Raw genomic sequence first — 25,506 nt, forward strand, 5'->3', positions numbered from 1 at the left:
GAACCAACTGCTGATTTTAGCCGTCACTCACAAAATGACAGTTCTCTTTGACACTTTGAGCACAGACGAGTTTGACAATCGCTCAAGAAAAAAATAATAAGAAAAAGAAAAAGAGGGTTGCGGTCAAAATTGGATTCCGCGTGGCACGTCAGTTCGTCAGTGGGGATACCTTAAAACTAACTTATAAACTATATAAAGAGCGGATCAATGCAGCTGAAGACTGCAATGATTTTTGTCGAAATGCATCAATTATCTTATTGGACATAACATCCAAAGTGTCAACTTCGGCTAATTGATGAAGTTCACTGGTGCTGAACCAGGGAGGAAGTTTCAGAATCATTTTCAGAATTTTGTTCTGAATCCTCTGAAGTTTTTCTTCCTGGTTAAGCAACAGCTTGTCCAGATCGGCACAGCATAAAGCATGGCAGGTCTGAAAATTTGTTTATAAATTAACAGTTTATTCTTGAGACAAAGTCTAGAATTCCTGTTTATAAGTGGATACAAACATTTAATATATTTGTTACATTTAACCTGGATACTTTCAATGTGATCCTTGTAAGTAAGGTTTTTGTCAAAAGCAAGTCCAAGATATTTCACTTGATCCTCCCACTTTAAATTTATCTCATTCATCTTTATAATGTGATGACTTTTGGTTTAAGAAAATCAGCCCTTGGTTTGTGAGGGAAAATAATAAGTTGAGTTTTTGCAGCATTTGGAGTAATTTTCCATTCTTTCAAATAAGAATTGAAAATATCCAAGCTTTTTTGTAATCTTCTTGTGATGACACGAAGACTTCTGCCTTTGGCGGAGATGCTTGTGTCATCAGCAAAAAGTGATTTCTGACATCCTGGGGGCAAATCAGGCAAGTCAGAAGTAAAAATATTGTATAAAATTGGACCCAAAATGCTTCCTTGAGGGACGCCAGCACGTACAGGTAGTTGATCAGATTTGCTATTCTGATAACATACCTGCAGAGTACGATCCGTCAAATAATTTTGAATAATTTTCACGATATAAATCGGAAAATTAAACCTTTTAATTTCGCAATCAAACCTTTATGCCAAACACTGTCAAATGCTTTTTCTATGTCTAGAAGAGCAGCGCCAGTAGAATAGCCCTCAGATTTGTTGCTTCGAATTAAATTTGAAACTCTCAACAACTGATGAGTAGTTGAATGCCCAAGGCGAAATCCAAACTGCTCATCAGCGAAAATTGAATTTTCATTAATGTGCGTCATCATTCTATTAAGAATTATTCTTTCGAATAATTTACTAATAGATGAAAGCAAACTAATGGGCCGATAGCTTGAGGCTTCAGCAGGATTTTATCCGGTTTCAAAATCGGAATTACTTTGGCATTTTTCCAACTACTGGGAAAATATGCCAAATCAAAACATTTGTTGAAAATTTTGACCAAGCAACTTAAAGTTGCTTCTGGTATTTTTAATTAAAATGTAAAAATGCCATCCTCACCAGGGGCTTTCATATTTTTAAATTTTTTGATAATAGATTTTATTTCATTCAGATCCGTATTAAAAACTTCATCTGATGAAAATTCTTGTTCAACAATATTCTGAAATTCTATTGAAATTTGATTTTCAATAGGACTCAAAACATTCAAGTTGAAATTATGAGCACTCTCAAACTGCTGAGCAAGTTTTGAGCTTTTTCCCCATTAGTTAATAGAATATTATCACCATCTTTTAAAGAAGGGATGGGTTTTGAGGTTTCTTAAGAACCTTTGAAAGTTTCCAAAAAGGTTTGGAATAAGGTTTAATTTGTTCGACATCTCTTGCGAACTTTTCATTTCGCAGGAGAGTGAATCTGTGGTCAATAACCTTTTGCAAATCTTTTGAATTCGCTTCAGTGCAGGATCACGAGAACGTTGATACTGTCTTCGGCGAACATTTTCAGACGAATCAGAAGCTGAAGATCGTCATCAATAATGGGAGAATCAAATTTGACTTGGACTTTAGGAATAGCAATATTCCTAGCATCCAAAATTGCATTAGTTAAAGATTCCAAGGCTGAATCAATATCAGCTTTGGTTTCTAAAACAAAATCATGATTTAAATTATTCTCAATATGATGCTGATACCTGTCCCAATTAGCTTTGTGGTAATTAAACACAGAACTATTGGGTCTGGTAACTGCTTCATGAGAAAGTGAAAAAGTTACTGGAAGATGATCAGAATCAAAATCAGCATGAGTCACTAAAGGACCACAATACTGACTTTGATTTGTCAACACCAAATCAATTGTAGATGGATTTCTAACAGAAGAAAAGCAAGTTGGCCCATTCGGGTATAAAACCGAATAAAGACCAGAAGTGCAATCTCTGAATAGAATTTTACCATTGGAATTTACTTTAGAATTATTCCAAGATTGGTGTTTGGCATTAAAATCACCGATGATCAAAAATCGAGATCTATGCCGAGTAAGTTTATTCAAATCCCCTTTGAAATAATTTTTATTTTCCCCAGTGCATTGGAATGGCAAATATGCAGCTGCAATCATAATTTTCCCAAAACAAGTTTCAAGTTCAATGCCCAAACTTTCAATAACTTTTAACTTAAAGTCACGTAACGTGCTATAAGTCATACTACGGTGGATAACTATTGCAACTCCACCGCCATTTCGATTCATTCGGTTATTAGTTATAACTTTATAATCTGGATCACTTTTCAAATAAGTGCCAGTTTTTAAAAATGTTTCGGTTATAACAGCAACATGCACGTTATGAACTCGTAAAAGTTGAAAAATTCATTTTCTTTCGCTTTTAAAGAGCGAGCATTAAAATTCATAATATTGATGGAATTACTTAGATCCATGATTAAACTTCAGGGTAAGAACAACATCATTCGCAAATTTTAATCCAATCTGGATAGCTTCCATCATGGATGTAGCATTACTCATTGTTTGAATCAAACCAAACAGTGAGTTTTGCAAAAAGTCATTTTTCAAACGTAACATCGCCGAGATCAGAAGATCCCAAAGCGTTGCCAGCAGAAAAATTTTCAAATGAGATTTGAGGTACCTGCCCAATTTCAGAAAGATTGGTAGAGGATTTAAAATTCGTGGATGAACCCGAAACGACGTTAGCATAAGAAATGCCATTGTTGTTACCTAACTTTTCCACGGTAGGGGTATTTCTAGAATTGTTCGAGTGAGACAGCACGAACGTTTGATTTAAAGATGCAGGTACAACCTGACTTTGAGAAAATTTCGGTTTGGATTTCGGCTGATGCTTAGCACGAGAATCCAAAACCTTTTTCTGATGGGGCAATCCCAGAAATTTGATTTGTGATTTCCACCACAATTTGCACATTTAAATTGGGTGACTTCTTTCACGGGACAATTGTCCTTGTCGTGAGAAGAATCCCCGCAAACCATGCATTTTGGAACCATGGCGCAATGATCAGTACCGTGACCGAATGCCTGGCAACGCCGGCACTGGGTCAGATTCTGGCCATTACCGCCATGTTTCTTAAAATGCTCCCACTTTACCCGTACATGGAACAAAAACTGTACTTTGTCCAAAAGTTTCAAATTGTTGATTTCATTTCTGTTGAAATGAATCAGATAAAATTGTGAAGTCAAACCAAAGCGAGAAATATTCCCGTTTGATTTTTTCTTCATCGGTATTACTTGGGATGGGGCAAAGCCAAGCAACACCTTAAGTTCGTTTTTGATCTCATCCACCGACAAGTCGTTGGAGAGACCTTTCAAGACCGCCTTGAATGGACGAGCATTCTTGGTCTCATACGTGTAGAAATTGTGTTTGTGGTTTTCAAATAACCAACAAAAGTTTGGTGATCTTGTAAAGATTCCGTCAACAAGCGACATTCTCCTCTTCGACCAAGCTGGAACGAAACCTTCAAATTGCAAGTTTCCTTGCAATTCTTCAGTTGCGTTCGAAAGCTGGCCAAATCGGAGACGGAAGTCACTACAATTGGCGGTGCCTTTACTCGTTTCTCGACGGCAGAAGGCTCAGTACGAGGAGAAGGTTCCTTGTCATCAGTTTCGGATAAAACACCGAAACTGTTTGTCAATGGAATTGGAGGATTGACCTCACATTCAGAATCAGAATCAGACCTCAGAAGAGGCTGTTTTCTTTTTCTGTTTCCGTTAGCCGGTTTAGCGTTCAAACGCTTCACCGACGTAACGACCAAATCTTCAGAAGATTTGCGTTTACCTTTGTTTTGACGCATTTTGCAAGCAAAGTTCTCTTAAAAAGATGGCTTCGTTTGTAAAATACAACAAAATTTCAGGTGGGATTAGTCTTGAAAAGACTGTTTAGAATTTTGGAAAATAACTCAGGTAGTCTTTAAAAAGACTGTGAATTTTGTTTTGAAATAACTCTGAGCTTAGGTAGTAAAAAATACCGCAGCTCTAGTGTCCGTTCACCACGAAGGTTCGCAAGACACTGACGCATCTAGTTTGTTTTTGTTTTGCTTTGCAATCAAGGCAGCAGGCTGCAAAACAGGCAATCGGTAAAGCTGGTTTCGGGGACGAATTTTTGTTTGACGACGTTTTCGCTGGGGTTAGGAATGAGGTGCAGTACGTCGAGGTCTAGTAGCATCTCCAAGGACTTGCTAGCCTTTCAGGGTGAAGATTCCGGGTTGGAGGAGGTTGGACTCGGTGCATGCAGTTCCCGTTACAGTTTATATGGAAGGCTTTGGGTCCAGATTGTTAAGTGGAGGCGGCCCGCGTCTAATTACACAGGCTATGCTTGGCAAACCCGACTGTGTTCACGTGATCGTGTTCTGGGAGGATGACGATTAAACGTCCGAAATCGACCGGGAGCTGCTTGTTACCCTCGAATCCCGGAATGACCTTCAAGCGTAGGCGCGTCCATCTTTTAGTAGACACGCGACAGTAGAAATTCGACCACCCTCGAGATTCCCCCCGGTTCACTCTAGTAATCTCCGTCTTCATCCGGAACTTCTTGTTCCGTTTGAATCAAAACAAAAACATAAATAATAACATTGCGCGAAATGTCATGTCAAAGTCAGAGCTGCCAGTTGATGACATTTTGATCTGTCATTTTTGACGGTGAATTCACATATCCCCAAAATTCGACTTCAATCCTGAGATATTCAACGAAAACCGAAAAAACTCCGTGCATTTTTGTCACTTTACATATGAAAGTAATTTAAATATTGTCGTGCTATCTTGTCACTCCCTGAAAATTGATGCAAGTGCGACAACTGGTCAAAGGGATTTCAGGTTAGAACGCGTTTGACGCACGTACAAGTTAGACTACCGTAAACATTTGTGATTATTACTCGGGACTCCAGCAACCAACTTCAACCAAACTTCGGGACAATGCACATAATGGTCAGCCAAACAAAACGTGTTTGTTATTGTGGTTTGGTTGAGCGTTTTAGCAGAATGCATTACTGTGAATACAAAGAGACGAGTTGTTCCTTTTAATTCCGCTATATATTTTAATATCTTGACAGATACGTATTTCGTCTACTACTTGCAGACTTCATCAGTGTTCTGTTCTCGACTGAAGGTTCATCGCTGGTGTATCCATATTTGTAGTTACTGTAGGTACTACCTCCTCGTTCTTCTTTTGTGCCTGTATAGGTAACAGCTTAAACAGCCACGTTGAGCCGTTACCTGAATCCTTGTTGAGTAAACGTTTGTTGCCTGCCTTGAAGATTTCCAAACTTTCAGCGACAGCCAGCTTCGATGGGTTAGTGATGTGTCTTAAGATGACCGCGTCGCTAGCTGTGATGTTATGTTTTTCCTCGATGATGTGTTCGGTTACTGCTGACTTGAAATGGGGGACAAATCCTTTCCGTTTTTCCTCCATGGCAATTTTGACATATGTGTGTATATGCTCATCCAACCTGGTTTGCAGCAATCTCTTAGTTTGTCCAATGTAGCTCATATCACAGTTTGTTATTGTTTACATTGTGTGCTTTCGTTTTTGTTTATTGAAAGTCTTGTTTTTCTCGGAACGTCGAAATGGCGGGTGCGACAAGACAGCACGACGACGTCGATTTATAGAAAACACAACTTCGTGAAGCCAGCTACTGTAGATTTGTATTTTTGTAGGGCAAACTAACTGCCCATATTTGAAAATTCGGCTATTATGCCAAATCAAGTATTCCGAGAAAAACGCGTTTTAGTGTTTGTCACAAAATCTCCGTTAAGGCAATTTCCCATAAGAGTGGCATATTAGCCGTTTGGTTTTTCGCATCGGCAGCTAAGTCTAAACACTATTTCAGTGAAATTCAAGTTCCAGGAGATGCGTTGGAACATCCTCTACCGCCTGGTGCTAATATCTCGTTTTTGCCAAAAGTGGATATTAGCCGTTTTTTCAATGGTGGGCAGTAACTAGTTCAAACCCAGTTCAACTCCCACTCAAAATTGCACAATCTCTCTGCCCTCCACATTTTCACAGGCAAAATAGTGGCTCGTGCTGCAGCCTCGATCATTCCAGTGCCAGTCCCACCCTTCGGAGGGGATTCCGTTATCCGGCTGGTGTGGGTGCCACCGGGTGAACTGCAGCCTCGTTCCGGTCGCCACCCAGTGGAAGTTTCCCTCCTCAGCTAGATCGCTGGCGCCGATCCAAACTTCCGTACTCGTCCGTAAACTGGTCGGTTGATTTGAGCACTTCGATCAGTTTGGCTTGATCTTCCTGGCTGGAGATGATCGCGAGTCGCATCCCGAGGTAGTTGCAGTACTCATTGGCCTTGAACCAGTTTGCCTGGAATTTCTTGGTTAGAAGTATTGAAGAAGTGGATTTGAAAGACGAACCTTAAAGTTTGGGAAGAAATACTTGTGAAGTCCAATGCAACGAGCTTGTCGTGCTGAGCTATGGAACGCAGCCACAATCAGAAACAGCAGGACCAACTTCGACATCTCTATCAGCAGAACTGTGATTCGAGACTGAAGTTGAAGTCGAAAGGGGATTTTTTTTACTTTATTTCATGAAGCCTGCGATAACAACAACAACAACGCCTCAAAACAGCGTAATCTCCTTGCCGATCTCCAGCGCCTCACACGCAAAGTACCGCCTCTGCAGGCAGTCCCGATCGTTCCAGTGCCACACCCAGCCGTGCGCCGGAATGTACCGAACCTCGACGCAATGCTCCACCTTCCCAGCGTTGTCCGGCTGATTTTGCTTCCAATTTGCAAACAACACCCTGGTCCCGCTGGCGTGCCAGTAAAAGTGGCCCTCCTCGGCGAGGTCACTCGCCCCGATCCAGAACTCGGTGCTGGCGTTGCCGTACTTGTCCGTGCCCTTGACCAGCTCGATCAGGTTGGCCTGGTCCCGCTGGTTGGCCACGATGGCCAGTCGCATGCCGAGGTAGTGGCAGTACTAGCTCGCTTTGAACCAGTTGGCCTGTCGGGGATCGTTAGGGTGGCGCTGAGTGTTACTTGAAACGATTGCAGTGAGGAGTACTTACGGTGAAATTCGGAACAAAGTACTTGGACAGGCCAGTGCACTTCACCTGCGGTTCGGAGCCGTGGAGGGCGGTCAGGATCACCAACAACAGAGCAGTCGCTTTTGACATCGTTACGAGGACGAATCAAACTTATGAGTGGCGATATCTTGAAGGCAAATCTTGAGTCACAGACTCACAGAGAAACTGCATGTCTTGTGTTTTTTTGAAAAGGTTTAATAAACCAAATTTCTAGATTTTGCTTTTTGGGTGTTTTTGAAACAACATCGATTCAGGGGTATTAAAAACACCCAAAAAGCAAAGAGCAGTTCTCTACGGAATCGGTCTTTTTTCTTTAATTTTAATTTTTGTATTTTTTAATCCGGCTGAAACTTTTTTGGTGCCTTCGGTATGCCCAAAGAAGCCATTTTGCATCATTAGTTTGTCCATATAATTTTCCATACAAATTTGGCAGCTGTCCATACAAAAATGATATGTGAAAATTCAAAAATCTGTATCTTTTGAAGGAATTTTTGATCGATTTGGTGTCTTCGGCAAAGTTGTAGGTATGGATATGGACTGCACTGAAAAAATTGATACACGGTAAAAAAATTTGGTGATTTTAATTTAACTTTTTGTCACTAAAACTTGATTTGCAAAAAAACACTATTTTTAATTTTTTATTTTTTGATATGTTTTAGAGGACATAAAATGCCAACTTTTCAGAAATTTCCAGAATGGGCAAAAAATCTTTGACCGAGTTATGATTTTTTGAATCAATACAGATTTTTAAAAAAAATCGAAATATTGGTCGCAAAAATTTTTCAACTTCATTTTTCGATGTAAAATCGAATTTGCAATCAAAAAGTACTTTAGTGAAATTTTGATAAAGTGTACCGTTTTTAAGTTATAGCCATTTTTAAGTAACTTTTTGAAAATAGTCGCAGTTTTCATTTTTAAAAATAGTGCCCATGTTTGCCCACTTTTGGAAAAAATATTTTGGAAAGTTGAGAAAATTCTCTATATTTTGCTTTTTCGGACTTTGTTGATACGACCCTTAGTTGCTGAGATATTGCCATGCAAATGTTAAAAAACAGGAAAATTGATGTTTTCTAAGTCTCACCCAAACAACCCACCATTTTCTAATGTCGATATCTCAGCAACTATAGGTCCGATTTTCAATGTTAATATATGAAACATTCGTGAAATTTTCCGATCTTTTCGAAAAAAATACTTTCAAAAATTTTAAATCAAGTCTAACATTTCAAATGGGCGTAATATTGAATGTTTGGCCTGTTTGAAATGTTAGTCTTGATTTTGAATTTTGAAAGTATTTTTCGAAAAGATCGGAAAATTTCACAAATGTTTCATATATTAACATTGTGAATCGGACCTATAGTTGCTGAGATATCGACATTAGAAAATAGTGGGTTGTTTGGGTGAACTTAAAAAACATCAATTTTCATGTTTTTAACCTTTGCATGGCAATATCTCAGCAACTAAGGGTCGTATCAACAAAGTCGAAGAAGCAAAATATAGAGAATTTTCTCAGCTTTTCAAAATATGTTTTTCAATAGTGGGCAAACATGGGCACTATTTTTAAAAATGAAAACTGCGACTATTTTCAAAAATTACCTAAAAAGGTTATAACTTGAAAATGGTGCACTTTTTCAAAAATTCACTAAAGTACTTTTGATTGCAAATTCGATTTTACATCGGAAAATAAAGTTGAAAATTTTGCGACCAATATTTCGATTTTTGAAAAATCTGTATTGATTCAAAAATCATAACTCGGTCAAAGATTTTGCCCATTCTGAAATTTCTGAAAAGTTGGCATTTTATGTCCTCTAAAACATATCAAAAATGAAAAAATTAAAAATAGTGTTTTTGCAAATCAAGTTTTAGTGACAAAAGTTAAATTAAAAATCACCAAATTTTTTTATCGTGTATCAATTTTTCAGTGTAGTCCATATTCATACCTACAACTTTGCCGAAGACACCAAATCGATCAAAAATTCCTTCAAAAATACAGATTTTTGAATTTTCACATATCATTTTTGTATGGACAGCTGCCAAATTTGTATGGAAAATTATATGGACAAACTAATGATGCAAAATGGCTTCTTTGGGCATACCGAAGGCACCAAAAAAGTTTCAGCCGGATTAAAAAATACAAAAAAAATCGAATGACCGAAATCTCAGAGAATTGCTCAAAAAATGAAAATTTGGTTTATTGGACATTTAAAAAAAAAACTCCAGATGTGTTTATGCATAACAGAATGGCTTTGACATCGAGAAGCCAGTTAAAAAATCCCCTGTTTAAAAATAAATGTGCTTACATAATTCTTGGGTGGTTGAACACCAATGAGTCATGGATTTTCTATGCAGATAGGGCCTTAAAAAAAAGGTTGGAATGACAATTAATCAAAACAGTATTTTTGAGAAGCTTCATACAGTTTAATGTTGTATTTTTTTTTATTCATTTCAAAACGGCTAAACATTCAATATTACACACTTTTTGAAATGTTAGTCTTGATAAAAAAAAACTAAAAATTTTGTTTTCGAAAAGACAACAAAATTTTACGAATGTTTCATATTTTAAAATTGAAAAATGCTATTTTTGTAAGTTTTATATTTTTTTATTTTTCATGCCTTAGTTAAAGAAATAATTGTTCCAATGATGCAACACACAGCTTAAAGGAACTCCAAAACTAGTGCGTCCATCCCGGGAATTCCCGGGACAAAAATCCCGGGAATTTTCCTAAACCGGGAATTCCCGAATCCCGGGATTTTTTTGTAATTTGTCCCGGGAATTCCCGAAATTAAAAAAAAAAAACAAATTTTGGTCTGGAAATTCAGATTTGGTTGTGGAAATAGATGAACAATTGAATACCTTATAATCGATAATAATTTCAAAGCATTATAATTTATATTCGGCAGACATCAGCATTAATCAGCTATTAAGCCATTTTTTTGCACGATATTTTGAATGACTTTTGTTCAAACAGGAGCATAACAAAAATTCCACGGAAAACCGGTTTTCAAATTTATCACTCTAAAATCTCCTTTTTACCTATTTTGACTGTATTCCTGTGTTTTCCTAGTTGATAGTAACTTGAAGATAATTTTTAAAATATGTTTTTTTTTCGTAAAAGTTTTTTTCAAGTTGAACTTTTGAAAACTAGTATCAGTAAGTATTTTTTCTAGCGGTGAATTTATTTAACACATGGATATTTGCAAAAATTCCATTCAAATAGCGTTTATTCAAAATTGCAAAAAATGTTGCAAGCAACTTGTTGTAAAACTTATTTTTTCCAGCACTTGTCGTATTTATAATTTACTTTTTCATAACAACCAATGTGCCAACAGTTTCTTATGTACATCAGACATTTTGAAAAAGTAATCGATATTTACCCCTTGTTGTGTAATCTTTTATTATATAAAATATAAAATTCAAAACATATCTAAAATTTTACATTGATTAGTGTCAATTTATTTGTTGTTGCCTCTTGTTTTTTTGAAGATATTTTCAAAGAAATTTTTCAAGCTTCTCTGGTCATGTCTTATAAAAAAGATATGTATATTTATATAAGCCATATTTGATTAGAATCACATTGTAGTTTATTTGAAATCCAAAGCACAACAATGAACAAAAAAAAATAAATTTCATTTAAGCTATAGAAAACTGCCGTCATTGTTTATATTGCAGTGTAGAGTATCACCAATTAATTTGATTCAGTTATTTCTATGATTTCAAGCTTAAAAACATATCAAATATAATGAAAACATAGATTTTATGACTGTTTCGAAAATTTCCCGGGATCCCGGGAATTCCCGGGATTCCTAAAATATTTTTCCCGTTTCCCGGGAAATACAAAACCCGGGAAATTTGGACGCCCTATCCAAAACTCTGTAATGCACTTCAATATAACTCATTGTAAAATGTTTCCTAGACAAAATTGCAGGAAATTTTCTAAACTTTTCAAAAAATAAAATATTTTCTGGAATGGACAATCATGGACACTTTTTGAAAAAAAGACGGAATTTATTGGACAAAATTTATGAATTGTTTTATTTTGCACTTAATCAAAAAAAAATAAGGCAAAACATTTAAATACAAGATAACAATTAAAAAAAATAAAAAGAAGACAAGATTTCAATTTTTTACACAAATTACAATTAAAAAAATATATAACTCGTCGGCAAAATGTTGGTCCATACTTCTGAAAGGCATAAAAGATGCGGGATTTTGTTCCCTAAAACATAAAAAAAAATATGAATTGAAAAAAACGGATTTTTGGAAATTGATTTTTTGTGAAAAAATTAATTCAAAAATCATCCGTTTTAACGGGTTGACTTTGAAAGGTTTCAGATTTTTCCGCAAAATGAAGAGTACAAAATAAATACGTACGCAAAGGTCTGAAATTATGCTGTCCGTGGTAGAGAAGAGTTCAAAGTACCACAAGAAGAAGTTTTGATAACACTTTGAAAATTTGAAAAAGTTAGTGTACTATAATAAAGAAAATGTTTATTTAAAGCATTATTTCAAACTTCAGAAAGTGTCATGATTTTCTCAATGAACATGATTTTAAAACGAAAAACGGAATGCATTTTCAGATTCTTTGGACAATTTTCCACTAAGAGAAGGCAAAATAAGTTTGTAAATAATAAATAATATATGTTTCTAAAACACATTTAAAAACAATCTGTAAATTTATAGGCAATGTTAGTTAAACAAATTTTATGTAAACTGTGAAAACTTGTGATTCGTGCTTGAAATCAGTTTAAAATGCAATATAAATCAATATTTTTATAAACAAAACTAACAAATTTCAAGAAAAAAATCGACTATTTTACAATTGTACCTAAAATTGATATGTATTTTGTTAAAAAGCCTTATAACCTAAGTAACTAAATATAAATATTGATTTTTTTTCTTTAAAACTATATCAGCAACCTTAGTGACGTAAAAATGAAATTTGAACACCTTAAATCTGATTTTTACTATAACAAATAAAGCTATCAAAGTCAACCATGAATTTAAACTAAGAAGTTTTAGCGTAACTATTTTTCTAAACACTATTGATTTTTTTTTTCAAAAATAGTGCATGAGCTTTGTGTGGCCTACCCCACTACATGTTTTAAAAATAATAATCTTGAGAAAAACCTTACCAGTTGGAAAATATTTCAAAAATAAATTGAAATCCTATCAAAATCACCCCGGTTTACGACTTTGCCGAAAACACCAAATCAATCAAAAAATTCCTTGAAAAGTTTCAAATTTTCGAATTATTACGTACCATTTTTATATGAACCGCTGCCAAAATTATGATTATAGTTTTTGATGCAAAGAATACACTTCAATTCTTTTGAAAAAATGTTCAAATTAATGTTAATCTTCTTTTGCTATACCAATTATATCCGAAATTCAGCATTATTGTGTGTTTTCATCAAATTTTAATAAAATGTATGCTTTCTACATTTTTTCTGCCTGGTCAAAAATATTCAATCAGAACACGCGTTTAGCGTCATATTTATTTGGCTGCGTTAAATACTCTTTTAGGAGCTTATGGTTTTAAGTGAGAGTAAGTGCACTTGACAGTTACAACACCCTTGATTTTGAATAAGCATGCGATAAAACCATTTGGCATGGCATTGCCTTCTGGTTTTCAAGCCTCTATTAAAACTTTCATAAAACCTTTTTGAAAGCCAGTCGGCTTTTATTTTTGCCAGGTTTTATGTCCGAGGCATAAAACCTTGTTAGAACCTAATAATTAGCTTTTGCTTATTGGTTGCGGTGAATGCCAAAATAAAGCTACTAAGCAATCAAGATGCTACCATGAAACCTTAATAAAACTTGGTGGTGGCTAGTTGGTCTAACAATGTTACTTTGACGGCCCCCACAAAGTTTAAGCTAAATAAAAAATATAAGTAAAATCCAATTCCGGTTTTGGTGGAGAATTGCTCTACTATGTACAGTCACATTCATGGCTGAAAAATGTATGTTGGAAATCTAAAAATATTTAAAATACAACCTTTATTGATTCAATAATAAAAACCTTAAATTTCAAAACAGAACTACATCATCTACAACTCATCAAAATTCCACAATCGCAGTGTATAATAAATTGGCCAAACGATTCAAAAACGATTTAGGGCACGCAAAACCAGCTACACAACATCTTTATTTGCCTTTCTCGCGGATTACGCCAATTCACGCTGTCTGATAGCACCCACCCGATAAGAAGGACACACTCCGGCGGTCACAAGAGACTAGAGGGCGTGTGGCCACACCCCACGAAGGTCGTAAACGTCATCCTCTCGGGCACTAGTGAGTGATGAGCCATTAACATGTCGACGCTGTCGTGCTATCTTGTCGCTTGTACATTTTGCAAAAAAAAAAAATGAGTTAAGAACGCCATTTTTTTCCAGCTGTCCATTTTGAACTTTTGACCTTCACAGGTCCCCAAAATTTGATTGCAATCTTTAGATTTTCAATAAAAACCGAAAAAACTTCGTGAATTGTTGCCACTCTTCATATGAATGAAGTTTCAATCTTGTCGTGCTATCTTGACACACCCTGAAAATTTATGTAAGTGCGAATACTGGCCAAACAGATTCCAGGTCAGAACGCGTTTGACACACGTACAAGCTCGACTACCGTAAATATTTGTAATTATAACTCGGGACTCCAGCAACCAAATTCAACCAAACTTTAGGTCACCAAACAAAACGTGTTTGTTATTGTTTACATTGCATGTTTTATTCGTCATAAAGTGACGTGCGACAAGACAACACGACAACGTCGCTGTGTAGTCGAATGGCGCTGGTTAGGGTAACAGGACCCATTTTCGGCAGATCTTTTTATTTTGCTCAAATTTATTCGTTATCATAACTGGTGGCAAAGTTTTGAAACTTTCAAAAAGTTGTTCTTTTTCACGTTGAGCGTGATGAACTCACCCAAAAGAAAGACCACAAAGGTAGAAACCACGTGCAAGGAGGACCCCGACCCACGTAGGTGTGCGGGCACGTGTGAAGTGGAAAATGCGTCAATCTTTTGTTACCGTTTTGTGTGAAATTCGCGTGGGAGTTTGGAGGACACACAATGATACATTATCCATATGCGCGTGCGTGTGTATGTGTGTGCGCGCGTTGTACAAACTGACATATCGTCGGAAGGAAATTGGAAGTGAGATAGTGTGCGTCTTTATGGCCGCAATAAATTATCGGGAATCGCCATTTAGGCCCCACCGGACTAAAGTGGTCAGCTTGTGGTGCGGTAGCGCTGAGAGGCCACCCCCAAGATCCTTGGGGAGGATTGTGGGTGTGTGTGTGTGTGTGTGTGTGTGTGTGTGTATGTGAATTTTCACCGTATGTGGCTCGAAATATATGGCCGAACGTGGGTGACGTGAGCGAGCTGGTGTCGTGTATTATGCAAGCCAAATGCCAATGGCAATTCTGGTTGATTGCGGGTTCGATAGAGATATCAGTCGCTTTAAGGTTTTGGATTGTGTAACAATTATAAACAACTTTTGACGTAATTTTTAAACAGTTTGCTTTTCGAAAGATAGAAAAAAATACACTCGCTAGGAATACAACTTTCTATCGCAAACAAGCAGATGCGAATCTTAGAATAAATAACTGAAATCAACGATCTTTTAGAAACTTTAGGGTGTAAAAAAACCGAGCGAATTCGCCAAAATATCAGATTTTGACACCAGAAAAAAAGGACCATCGGTAATAAGAAAAAAAATATAAGAAAATCCACAAAACTTAGGTAAGAAATTGTTATTGATCAAATCTTATAAGAGATTGTCGAAGAGTAAGAAAATAACAACTGAAGATATGGCTTATGGCTTATCATTCAATCATTGATCGCGTTGTTCATGTGATATTCCAACTTTTAAAAATCAATCAGCAGTAGGGTGACAATGAAAAAATAGTCATCAGGGATACCCTTTGGCTCGATTCTTTAGGTAAAAATGAGTAACCGCGCCAATTTAATGCCAAATCGATTAAAGTTTAAAGGGTCGCTTAAGATCGTCAAAGTTGGTGAAAATAAATCTTTTCATACAAAAACGGCTTTTATTATTCGCATATAACTCGTCAGGGTTTACTCGGATCGTTTTGCGGTCTTCGACAAAGCTGTTTGTTAAAAAAAATTACATAAGGATCTCACACACAATGATCCGGAAATATTTCAATTTTATAATAGTAGCATAGCATAGCATAGCATAGCATTACGAGCAAATATTTCAATTTCAATTTTAAGAGAATGCATGATTTTTTTTTCGAACCATTTTTCATCAGAATTTCTACATTAAAATGACTTGATGTGCTCCCGGACAACGATAGAAGCTGATTCGAAATGCGGACACGTTTGATTCGAATTTCGGACACCCGATTTTGCTTATGAATCGCACAAATTTGGACTGAAATGTGAATGGCATTCTTTAGGACTCAAATAAGCTGTTACTATCAAAACAATCGTTATTTTGTATATAAAATGCTATAATTTAAGGAAATCAGAACCATAAATTTGTGCTTTGCCTTCCCGGTGCTTCGAACGCCAATGAAATATTTCAGCGAAATATTTCAATGTTTTGGTAAACTCATGTTTTTATTTTTAAATAATTTGATTGTTTTAGCATTGACTACAGCGTCCAAACATATTTGAAATGAAAGTTGATGTTGGAGTTCATCAAATAATATAGTTTTGACAATTTTTATGCGAACTTATATCCAAATAACTTATGAAACAAAATGGTCTCCGGGTTTCGAAGCGTCGGGAAATTCGAATCATGACGTTATTTACCATTGCAAAAAAATATATCTCACCAACACCAAATAGTGTTATCGGAAACATTTTATTGGATTTTTGGAACATGACTGCTAGGGACCATCCAAAAACCACGTGGACACTTCTGGAATCTGTTACCCACCCCCCCCTCCCGCCCCCTCCCTCGTGGACAATTGACAATACAAAACATTTTTTTTGTTTAGGTCGTGGACAATTGCCATGCCTATGTTGTCCACGTGGTTCATGGATGGTCCCCTAATAACAATCTGTACATAAAAAAATTGAATATGTATACTTGAAAATTCGAAGGAATTTTATAAAAGTAGTAACCAAGCAATGCATTGAAAAAATCAAAATACTCACTGTCTAAAAATAAATTCAAGGGTTTTTTTTATTCCAAGCATAGAGTATTTGTTTCTCGGTTAAAACTAAAAAAAGGAGGCAAAAACAGGCATGACTTAATTTATATACGTCCTAATGCATAAAAAAAATCTGAAATCTCAAAAAATATGTTAATCTCATTTCCTCTTTCATTTTGTGGTTTTAACAGCTGACTACAAATACCTCTCATTTTACGGAAATTTTTGACGAGACAGATTCTTTAAACCTAAATTTAAATTTGTTGAATCGATTTTATTTTTTTTTGTAATTTTAATCATATTTTTAAGTATTTAATTTTTACTCATTCAACACGAAATTTTAATGGATTTCATTTGATTGTCAAGTTTTTCCGATAGTGAAAATCAATTTTCAACCATGGATGGATTATGCCTGTAAACAAATTTTTACAAGAATCAAAGAATTGGGAAAAATACTTGCAATTACTCAGTTAATTCAGTTTTACATTTAAAACATTTGCCACAAAAAAAAAACAGTTTTAGAGTTCAAGTTTAACGATTCGAAATATATTTAAACATTTAAGTTATGTGGTAAAATTAAATAGAAAATTAACATTAGACTAGTCAAATTGATATTTAGCTGTATTAGAAATTTTGCTTTGTATCAGCTTTGTTCTTGTTTAAAGTTTCTTTGTATCTATATCTTTTGATTCGTTAAAAGAAAAAAAAATAATATCATAGAAAACCTAAATATTATGTTAAGTTCTCAAAAAAAATTTACCTCAAATGAATTGAAAAAAAGTACAAAATAAAACAAAATTATTCAAGAGTAAGAAAATACGTCAATATTTTTCAAGCAAGCCTGCTTGAAATTCTTGACTTTTCCCGATTTTTTTTTGAATTAAATATACTTTATTGAATCTGTCTTATAATAATTACATTTGGTTTACATAACAAGTGGTCAGCTGTGGCTCTTCAGCTTTAGTTTGCTTTTCGTGATTTAAGCACTGTTCATTTTCATAACTTTAAAAGTATATGATTTATCATTTTTGTAACACTAGGTACAATGAGGAAAAAAAAATGTTAAGAAAACATAACCTAACCTAAAACTAACTTAAACTTAGCTTTAATTTTCTGTTAATTAAAGGGTACAAGCACCTGATGAGAATGCTGCACTTGTTCAATATTTTGTCTACATGCTGCCGAAACAAAAGTTTCGAGTCAAGTATGAGACCTAAATAGACAACTTCCTTTGACCAGGGTATCGAAACATCCATCATTTTTTAATCAAAACATCATACTTTGGGGCAAATCTGGCCGATTTGGAATGACTTTTCCCGACTGTTGATAAAGAACCACAAATTCTCAACTTATTATCGATCTTTTTTGGCGATTTACGAAATCCCGACTTTTTCCCAACTTTCCTGATCTGAGTGGTCACTATGCTCTTATAAAAAATTGATATTCGATTGCAAATTTGATTAACTTAAAAAAATCAATTTGTATGTATCATGTGTCACGCATTTTGAATATTTTCTGAAAATCATGACTATCTTAAATAAAAATCTTCCTTTTATTCTTTTTTTTTAATTTTTTAACAAAAAAACATTTAAAACGTCATTCAAGAGCTTCTTCATGTTTCTTCTCGAGACACAGATTTTTGAGTATTTGCGTAGCATTTTTATACGGAATGCTGTCAATATTTGAAGTATTTTATGGACGAACCAAATATGCAGAATGGCTGTTTTGTTTTTTTTTGACCCCATAAAGTTTTGGCCAGTTAAAAAAATTGAGTAATTAAAATTTCATTAAATCAATCAATTTCGAGAAAATTGCAGAATATTAATTTGTTACATTTTTGGAGGTTTAAAAGTTTTGGATGAAGTTTCTTTCAAGATAGTTACTGTCACTCTCTCTCTCTCGAGCACTTTCTGGTTGTCAACACGTCCCCAACTTTGTTTATTTTTACATCGGCCGTAGCGGGAACTAACGTTACGCTTTCTGTGTTTTGGGTTCATTCAAAAATTACGCCCATGAATAGTTGGAGTAGGGGTGATTTGTTTACCTTTTTTTGGTACCCTCTGCAAACGTCAAACCATACAAAATTGTTGCCGGATCTTTTCCGGGATAAATCCGGAAAAAGATCAGCAATTTGTATTGATTTTACGATTGCCTAGGGTGTCGAAAAGTTTGGTTGCTTGCAAAAGATAATGGCCATTTTGTTTATGTTTTTGTTTACATTTTCCTGCCGTTGAATCGACGAGTCTAGACTCCAGAGAAAATTTCGATGGAGACGCATAATCCTTGACACCTTGCGTGACCCACCGTGCGTCCCCTCCAAAACAACAAATCCCTCAATCAAGCCCCCCATTAAATGTGTTAATTTTCATTCTCCGACACTTACCGGTGGCGTCCGCCCGTCGTCCGCCGGTGCCGCCGTCGTGTACCCGCAGTTGCAGCCTTCGTCACAACATATTCGAACGAGCTCGTGTTCGCCGCAGGTGCACGGTTCCTCGTCCTCCTCGTCGTACGGGCAATCCTCCCGGATCAGGATGATGTAGTCCGCCTCGAAGAACTCGTTGCGCGTCTCGTCAAACACTACCCGGTTCTTCCGCACCGGTGGGGGCCTATTTGGCTTCTTCAGCAGACCCCGCAGGGTCCCCGTCGTTTCGCGCATCTCGACCAGCGGTAACGTACGATAGATCGGTACGGCCTCGATCACACACGCGCACCCGTCTTCTTCGTTTTCTTCACGATTCGTTGCACTCAGAACACTGACACTTTCGGGCGGACCGATCAGCAGCCCGCCGACGCTCGTCGCCGACTCGCCCTCTAGCTCCTCCTCGAGCTCGTCATAGCAGTACTTGATCTGGTAGACCTGCGGTTCGTACTGGGCAAAATGGCGCGTGTCGAACTCGCAGTTGGTGTGCGGATCCGCCGCGAGGAGCTTCTCGAGGTTGAGGAATTCTTCACAGTCGGGGTCTTCTTCCTCTTCTTCGGAGTCTTCGGATAGTTGGGTGGTCGTGGGTTCGAGCACTTCTAGGGGGTCTTGGACGCGAGGTTTTCCACCGGGGAAGATGGTGCAGATCTCCTCGGAGGCTACACTCGATTCCGGGGTGGCGAGGGGTGGTCGGAAGGGTTTTGGGGGGTCTTCTTCCGGAACTTGTTCTGGGAGTTGGGGTGGTTTTGGTGGGGTTCGGGTTGGGGGTGCTGGGAAGAGGTACTGGGGGAGGAGCGAGGGTAGGGAGGATGCTTTGGAAAGGTGGTTACGGGGGGTGTTGGGTTTATTGTTTTGGGTTGTTTGGGAGCAGTCGTCCTGCTGGGGCTTCTGCTGTTGACGTTGTTGGTCAAGGCAGGAGAGAGAGAGCAGAGAGGACGCGGACAGGGAGAGCAGGGAGGATGTCAACGGTGGTAGAACTGGCGCTGGCTTGGGAACCACGTGATTCAGACGGACATCGTTGTCGGGACTACTTTGGAGGCAGCTGAGCGAGGATGTTTTCCACGATGGCACGAAGGTGCTGTCAGTTTGGGAGCTAACAGCATCGATGGCCGTCGATGACGATGACGATGCTGGCTGTTTTTGGGATGCTGCGCTTGTGTTGGTGGTACAATCTGCCAGCAACGTCGACAGGGAGCTCAGCGAGGACGAAAGGTTCTGCCCCCCACCGTTGGAATTGTTGGCAGCGGATTCACGTAATAGCTTTTTCGTGTAGGCAAATCCGCGGAACCGTTCTTCGAGGCGTTTCAGCCGATTGCTGGCCTCAAAACACTCGTGCTTCTCGCTGAGAAAGTTCAGTGGAGGTCGCAGATACTGGTCCGTGTTCTTGGTCAGGAAGCGCAGATCCTTCCGTTCGTCTATTTCCGACTCACTCACACTAGAATCGTCGAGTCGTAGGTCAGAATCGCCATTTGCACACACTTGCACACTGATTTCACTGGTATTCTTCTGAGGAAAACTTCCGTTCAACGTCTGGGTATCCTGGTCCCGACACTCGAGCTGCTGCTTCCGCTCGAAGCAATCTTCAATCACCACCACTTCCTGCGATTCCGGAGCTTCCTGAACACCACACTCATCGCCGTCATCGTCGATAATAATAATTCCACTGTCCGCACTCGACGGAGTCACGTTGTTGTTCCCCCCAGTATTGGTGGCACTGTCCCGCAGAACCTTCTCCGTCTGACCTCCACCGGACGGGTCTTCAGCGCCGCGTTCCGCCGCGAAAAATCCAAACTCACTTAATCCATGCACACTGATGTGCGCGTTGAGGGTCACTTCCACGTTCAGCCCGTACGACTGGGTCGGTGGCGGAATCCCACCCTGGCTGGGGGGCACTACCGGGGGCGGTGGCGACGGAGAACAGGTGCCATAATAGTTTTCACTCTCACTGTCCGACGAGGTCGCTGGGGCGCTTCCGCGAGGTTGTTCCGGACGACGGGATGGCGACGGCACTTGGATCGATTTTTCACACAACTGGAGCGATTCGTGCTGCCGTTGTTCAAGTTGTTCCAGCTGTTGTTCCACGGACCTGCTCGGAGGTGCTGCCGTTACAACATTTTCTACTTGTTTGGCGCACGGTCGCGGACTGTGCTGGCCGTGAGCCGTTTCGTCGATTCTCCGCTCCGCTTCGGGTTTGGGAGTTCGGGTCACGGCGCCAGTGCTGCCAGCGTCCTCCTCACCGATGTCAACAAGCAGCAACGACAACGGGTCCTTTCCGTTCACGGTGGCATCGATCGATTCACTGGCCAACCTCTTTCTCCTGCTGCCAGCGTTGCCAGCTTCTGCACATGCGTTCTGCCTGCTTGCACTTCTCTCCAGTTCGTCGATTTTCCTCTCTCCGTTCCGTCGTGGTGCTGTATCGGAATTCACCAGCACCAGCAGCTCCGTCAGTGTGTTGGTGCTGGAACTGGCCGTCGATACGGCAGACCTGTCCCCGCTGGCGCGGGGGTCGACCACTGATTTTGGCACATCATCCCAGCCTCCTCTCGCAGCAAGATGCTGGCAGTCGCGACTACCGTCATCGAGAGTCGAGCATGCGCGCTGGACCGAGTCCTTCCCCACGTCTTCGTCGTCACCGATAGAAACAATGTCATCTGTTTGCATAGTCTCTGTTGATATTTCATTACCAGCAGGTCTCCCGACCTCCTCCTCCTCCTCCTCCCACACCTCAACGGTATCACTTACATCCCATTCACCTTCTTTTGTTACACATTCGTCCTCCTCCTCCTCCTCCTCCTCCTCCCCATCCCCATCATCCTCCTCCTCCTCCAGCAAGAACGTTACCTTTTTCACTTTCGGCTTCGGCACGTTCTGCACCGGACTCGCCTCAATCTCCGTGCTGAAATCAATCAAATCAACCCCATCGTTATCTACCCCAACAACCTCGCCATTGTTGTTGTTGCAGTCGTTCCCGTCCTTCTTCGGGTAGTCGAAGATGTCGCTGTGCCACTGCTCCAGGATATCGATCTGGCTAGCTGGCGGCGGTGGGACCTCCCCGCGGAGCAGGGTCCGCTTGACGGCGACCCCCACGATGACCGGCGGTTGCTTCGTTTTGGGGAGGGGCGTAATAAAGTCGGGCTCGCTGAAGAGCAGGTCGTCATTGTTGGGACTGCAGCTGCTGCTAGACGATGGTGGTGGTGGGGGGACACCCCCGGCGGAGGGGGTCGACTGCAGCAGGAGCGTTTTGATGGTTTCCATTGCGTGCGTGCGTTACGGGGTGTTATGGGCGTTGCGGTGGGAGGTCGGCTGGCGGTTCACTGCGCATCGTTGAAGGTTTGGGGGGGTTTGCGGGATCGCTGGAAAGGAAAGGGAGCAAAAGAATAAAGAGTGACAATGAGAATGAGATTTTTTTTGTTGATGATGCTGGGAGAGTTGGGTGGACGATTAACTTTGAAGCATATTGCGCTAATGAGATGATGAGGTCGTTGCGAAGTTGAGTTGAAAAATGTTAAAGGAAATCGATGTATATCTTGTGAGAATATTTTTGATGTGTACAGAGAAACCTTTTTTAACGCGGTGGAGTTACGCTATTTCGTCGATTTCTCTAAAACCAAACAATATTTTTGCAATCTTCAAAAAGCGTTTTGTAGATCTGAACAAAATCCACAAATTGCTCTCAAAAGATTGCAAAAATGTTGCGTCGTTCCAGAGAAATCGACGATGGCTTCTACTACAAAACTAAATATCAAAAGTAACAAAATCATTTCAAAAAATATTAAGAAAACCTTTATTTTTTTAGAAAATATGATTTATATTTACTGTGCTTAGCCTCATTGGCATAAATAAAACTTATAAACTTCAATTAAGGTGGCCATAACTTGGGAGGTGCTGAATCTCTGCTCTTGAACAATATACAATTCCAAAATTCATTAAATTGTTTGGTTTCTGATTTAGTGGAACAGAAATTGTATGTTTTGCGAATCACGAACCACACACGGCTAGTCGAAAATTTGATTTTGAAAGTGCATCCATACATATGATAAAGGATTCAAATCGTAGCTGATACGCAATACTTTGGAAATGTATTATTTTACCTTATTGCAATATTTTTTTCATAGCAGGTTAACACTGGAACGCCCAACGCATGTCCAACTTACACGGACGCCCATGGCCCAAAACATGACGGGTTTCCTTGCTAAAACCACCCTTTTTACAATCTTTCTGACTTTAGTCAAAATCGTTTTTTAGCATTACTTTTGAAGTACTTAACATTCCAACGCCCAAGGCTCCAAAAAAGTTGGAACGGTTACTTCAACTCGCTGGTTCTCGGGCATTACTCAACCAATCAAAATTATTCTTCTTTCCAGTGATTTGTTAGGATGTCTAGATGATTCTAGAACTTTGAAGAACTTAATTTGACCAAATCTGTAATTTCTGCGACCAAAAACATCGTTCCACCTTTTTTTAAAACGACGGAATTTTTGGAGAATTTATTTTACACGCGATGTTTTTGATCGCAAAAATTACAGATTTGGTCAAATTAAGTTCTTCAAATTTCTAGAATCATCTAGACATCCTAACAAATCACTGGAAAGAAGAATAATTTTGATTGGTTGAGTAATGGCCGAGAACCAGCGAGTTGAAGTAACCGTTCCAACTTTTTTGGAGCCTTGGGCGTTGGAATGTTAAGTACTTCAAAAGTAATGCTAAAAAACGATTTTGACTTAAGTCAGAAAGATTGTAAAAAGGGTGGTTTTTGTAAGGAAACCCGTCATGTTTTACATTTTTAGAAAGGTATTTGGAAGACCTTTCCAACGCGTCCAAAACATTGAAGATCTGACAACTAAATCAAAATTTATGGTCACTTATGTGTTATTCATACACTTTTTTGAGGCCGGATCTCAAAAATTTGGATGAAAAAGTTGTCCGGATCTATCATACGACCCATCGTTGGATTGGTAATCAAAAAACATTTCCAACGAGCACAAAACGTTGAAGATCTCTCAACGCTATCAAAAGTTATGAGCTATTGTGCTATAACATAATTTTGACAGATACAAAAAGGGTGAAAATTGCAATAAATGTTATGGTTTTTATAGCAGAAACGTCAGTATCGCTTTTATACGCTATTTGTTTGCATATATTCAGGCGCAATTGAATACAATCAGAAAGCTTTTCAATTAATTTTAGGAGTAAGGGGAGTAAGGCACCAATCACTGAGGTGGTATAATGTAACTTTATTTTCGAGATATTTGAGTTTAAGATTTGCATCTTTTTTAACCTTAAAATGGCTGTAAGTTTTGATCCTTAATTCCAAATTCAAAAAATAAAATGTTTGTTTCTCTAAAGCTAAAAAAATGCCTCGAACATTACTTTACTCTAAAACATAACCCTGAATTAATTCTCTTCCAAAACCGGAAATGGATTTTATTTGTATTTTTTGATTTGGCTCAAACTTTGTGGGGGCCTTTCCTATGACCAAAAAGCGTTTTTGTGTCATCGGTTCACCCATACAAGTCTCCATACAATTTTGGCTGCTGTTCATACAAAACTGGGACGTAAAATTCAAACAGCTGTAACTTTTGAGTCAATTTTCTGATCAATTTGGTGCCTTGGGCAAAGTTGTAGGTATTGTTGAGGACTATTTAGAAAAAATAGGTACACGGAAAAATTGCCGATTTTTTTTATTTACTTTTTTTTACAACAACTCAATTTCTCAAAATACGTATTTAATGATTTTCGAGAGTTTTTTTTTTCAATGTTTTAGGGGACCGCAACTTTTGAGCCATAGAGAAGTATGGCCAAACCGCCAAGTTATGATTTTTTGAAAAATAGTGATTTAAAAAAAAAAAACAAATTTTATGCAAAAAAAAATTGACCAATTTATTTATGTAAAAATGAATTTGCAAACGAAAATAGTTTACAGAATTTTTGATAAAGGGCTCCGTTTTCAAGATATATCCACCGAAAGTTTGATTTCAGCGAAATATTTGCAGTTTTTCGATTTTTAAGAATAGTGACCATGAGTGACCATTTCTGATTTTTTTTAAGTTCAGAAAATAATTGCTGTAAAATTGTCTAAGAGACATTGAAAATTTGACCTCTGGTTTGTGAGATACAACGGATTAGTGACAAAGAAACAGGAAAATTGAAGTTTTCTAAGTCTCACCCAAACAACCCTCCATTTTCTAATGTCGATATCTCATCAACTAATGTACCGATTTTCAATGTTAAAATATGAAACATTGGTGAAATTTTCCGATCTTTTCGAAAACAAAACTTTTGAAAATTTTGAATCAAGAGTAACATTTCAAAAGGGCCACACATTCAATATTACGCTCTTTTTAAAATGTTAGTCATGATTTAAATTGAAAATATTGTTTTCAAAACGATCGGAAAATTTCAAAAAAAATCTGTTAAGTACTTTTCGAAAGCAAATTCAATTTAACATTAAAAATTTCATAATTTTATTTGTATGAAATTCTGATTCTTTTTTTTTTCAAAAATCACTATTTTTAAGAAATCATAA

The 25,506-nt window shown here is 38.1% G+C and overlaps 2 protein-coding genes and 1 pseudogene across 2 annotated transcripts in view; all 3 read right to left on the reverse strand.

Annotated features, from left to right (window-relative positions):
* Positions 1-25,506, reverse strand: part of LOC6032521 — a 290,364-nt gene that overhangs the window by 201,373 nt on the left and 63,485 nt on the right. Inside the window, exon 3 of the mRNA XM_038260848.1 lies at positions 18,945-22,333. Coding sequence (XP_038116776.1) covers positions 18,945-22,235 — 3,291 coding nt within the window. The 5' untranslated portion in view covers positions 22,236-22,333. The remainder of the gene's footprint in view (positions 1-18,944; positions 22,334-25,506) is intronic.
* LOC6032516 (perlucin) lies at positions 6,322-6,892 on the reverse strand. The gene is given in 3 exon segments (XM_038258988.1): positions 6,322-6,600; positions 6,602-6,723; positions 6,774-6,892. Coding segments are annotated over 3 exon segments (450 nt in total). The 5' UTR covers positions 6,879-6,892; the 3' UTR covers positions 6,322-6,377.
* Positions 6,940-7,561, reverse strand: LOC119768647 (annotated as a pseudogene).

This window comes from Culex quinquefasciatus, chromosome 3, assembly GCF_015732765.1.
Source record: "Culex quinquefasciatus strain JHB chromosome 3, VPISU_Cqui_1.0_pri_paternal, whole genome shotgun sequence".
Taxonomy (NCBI): Eukaryota; Metazoa; Arthropoda; class Insecta; order Diptera; family Culicidae; genus Culex; species Culex quinquefasciatus.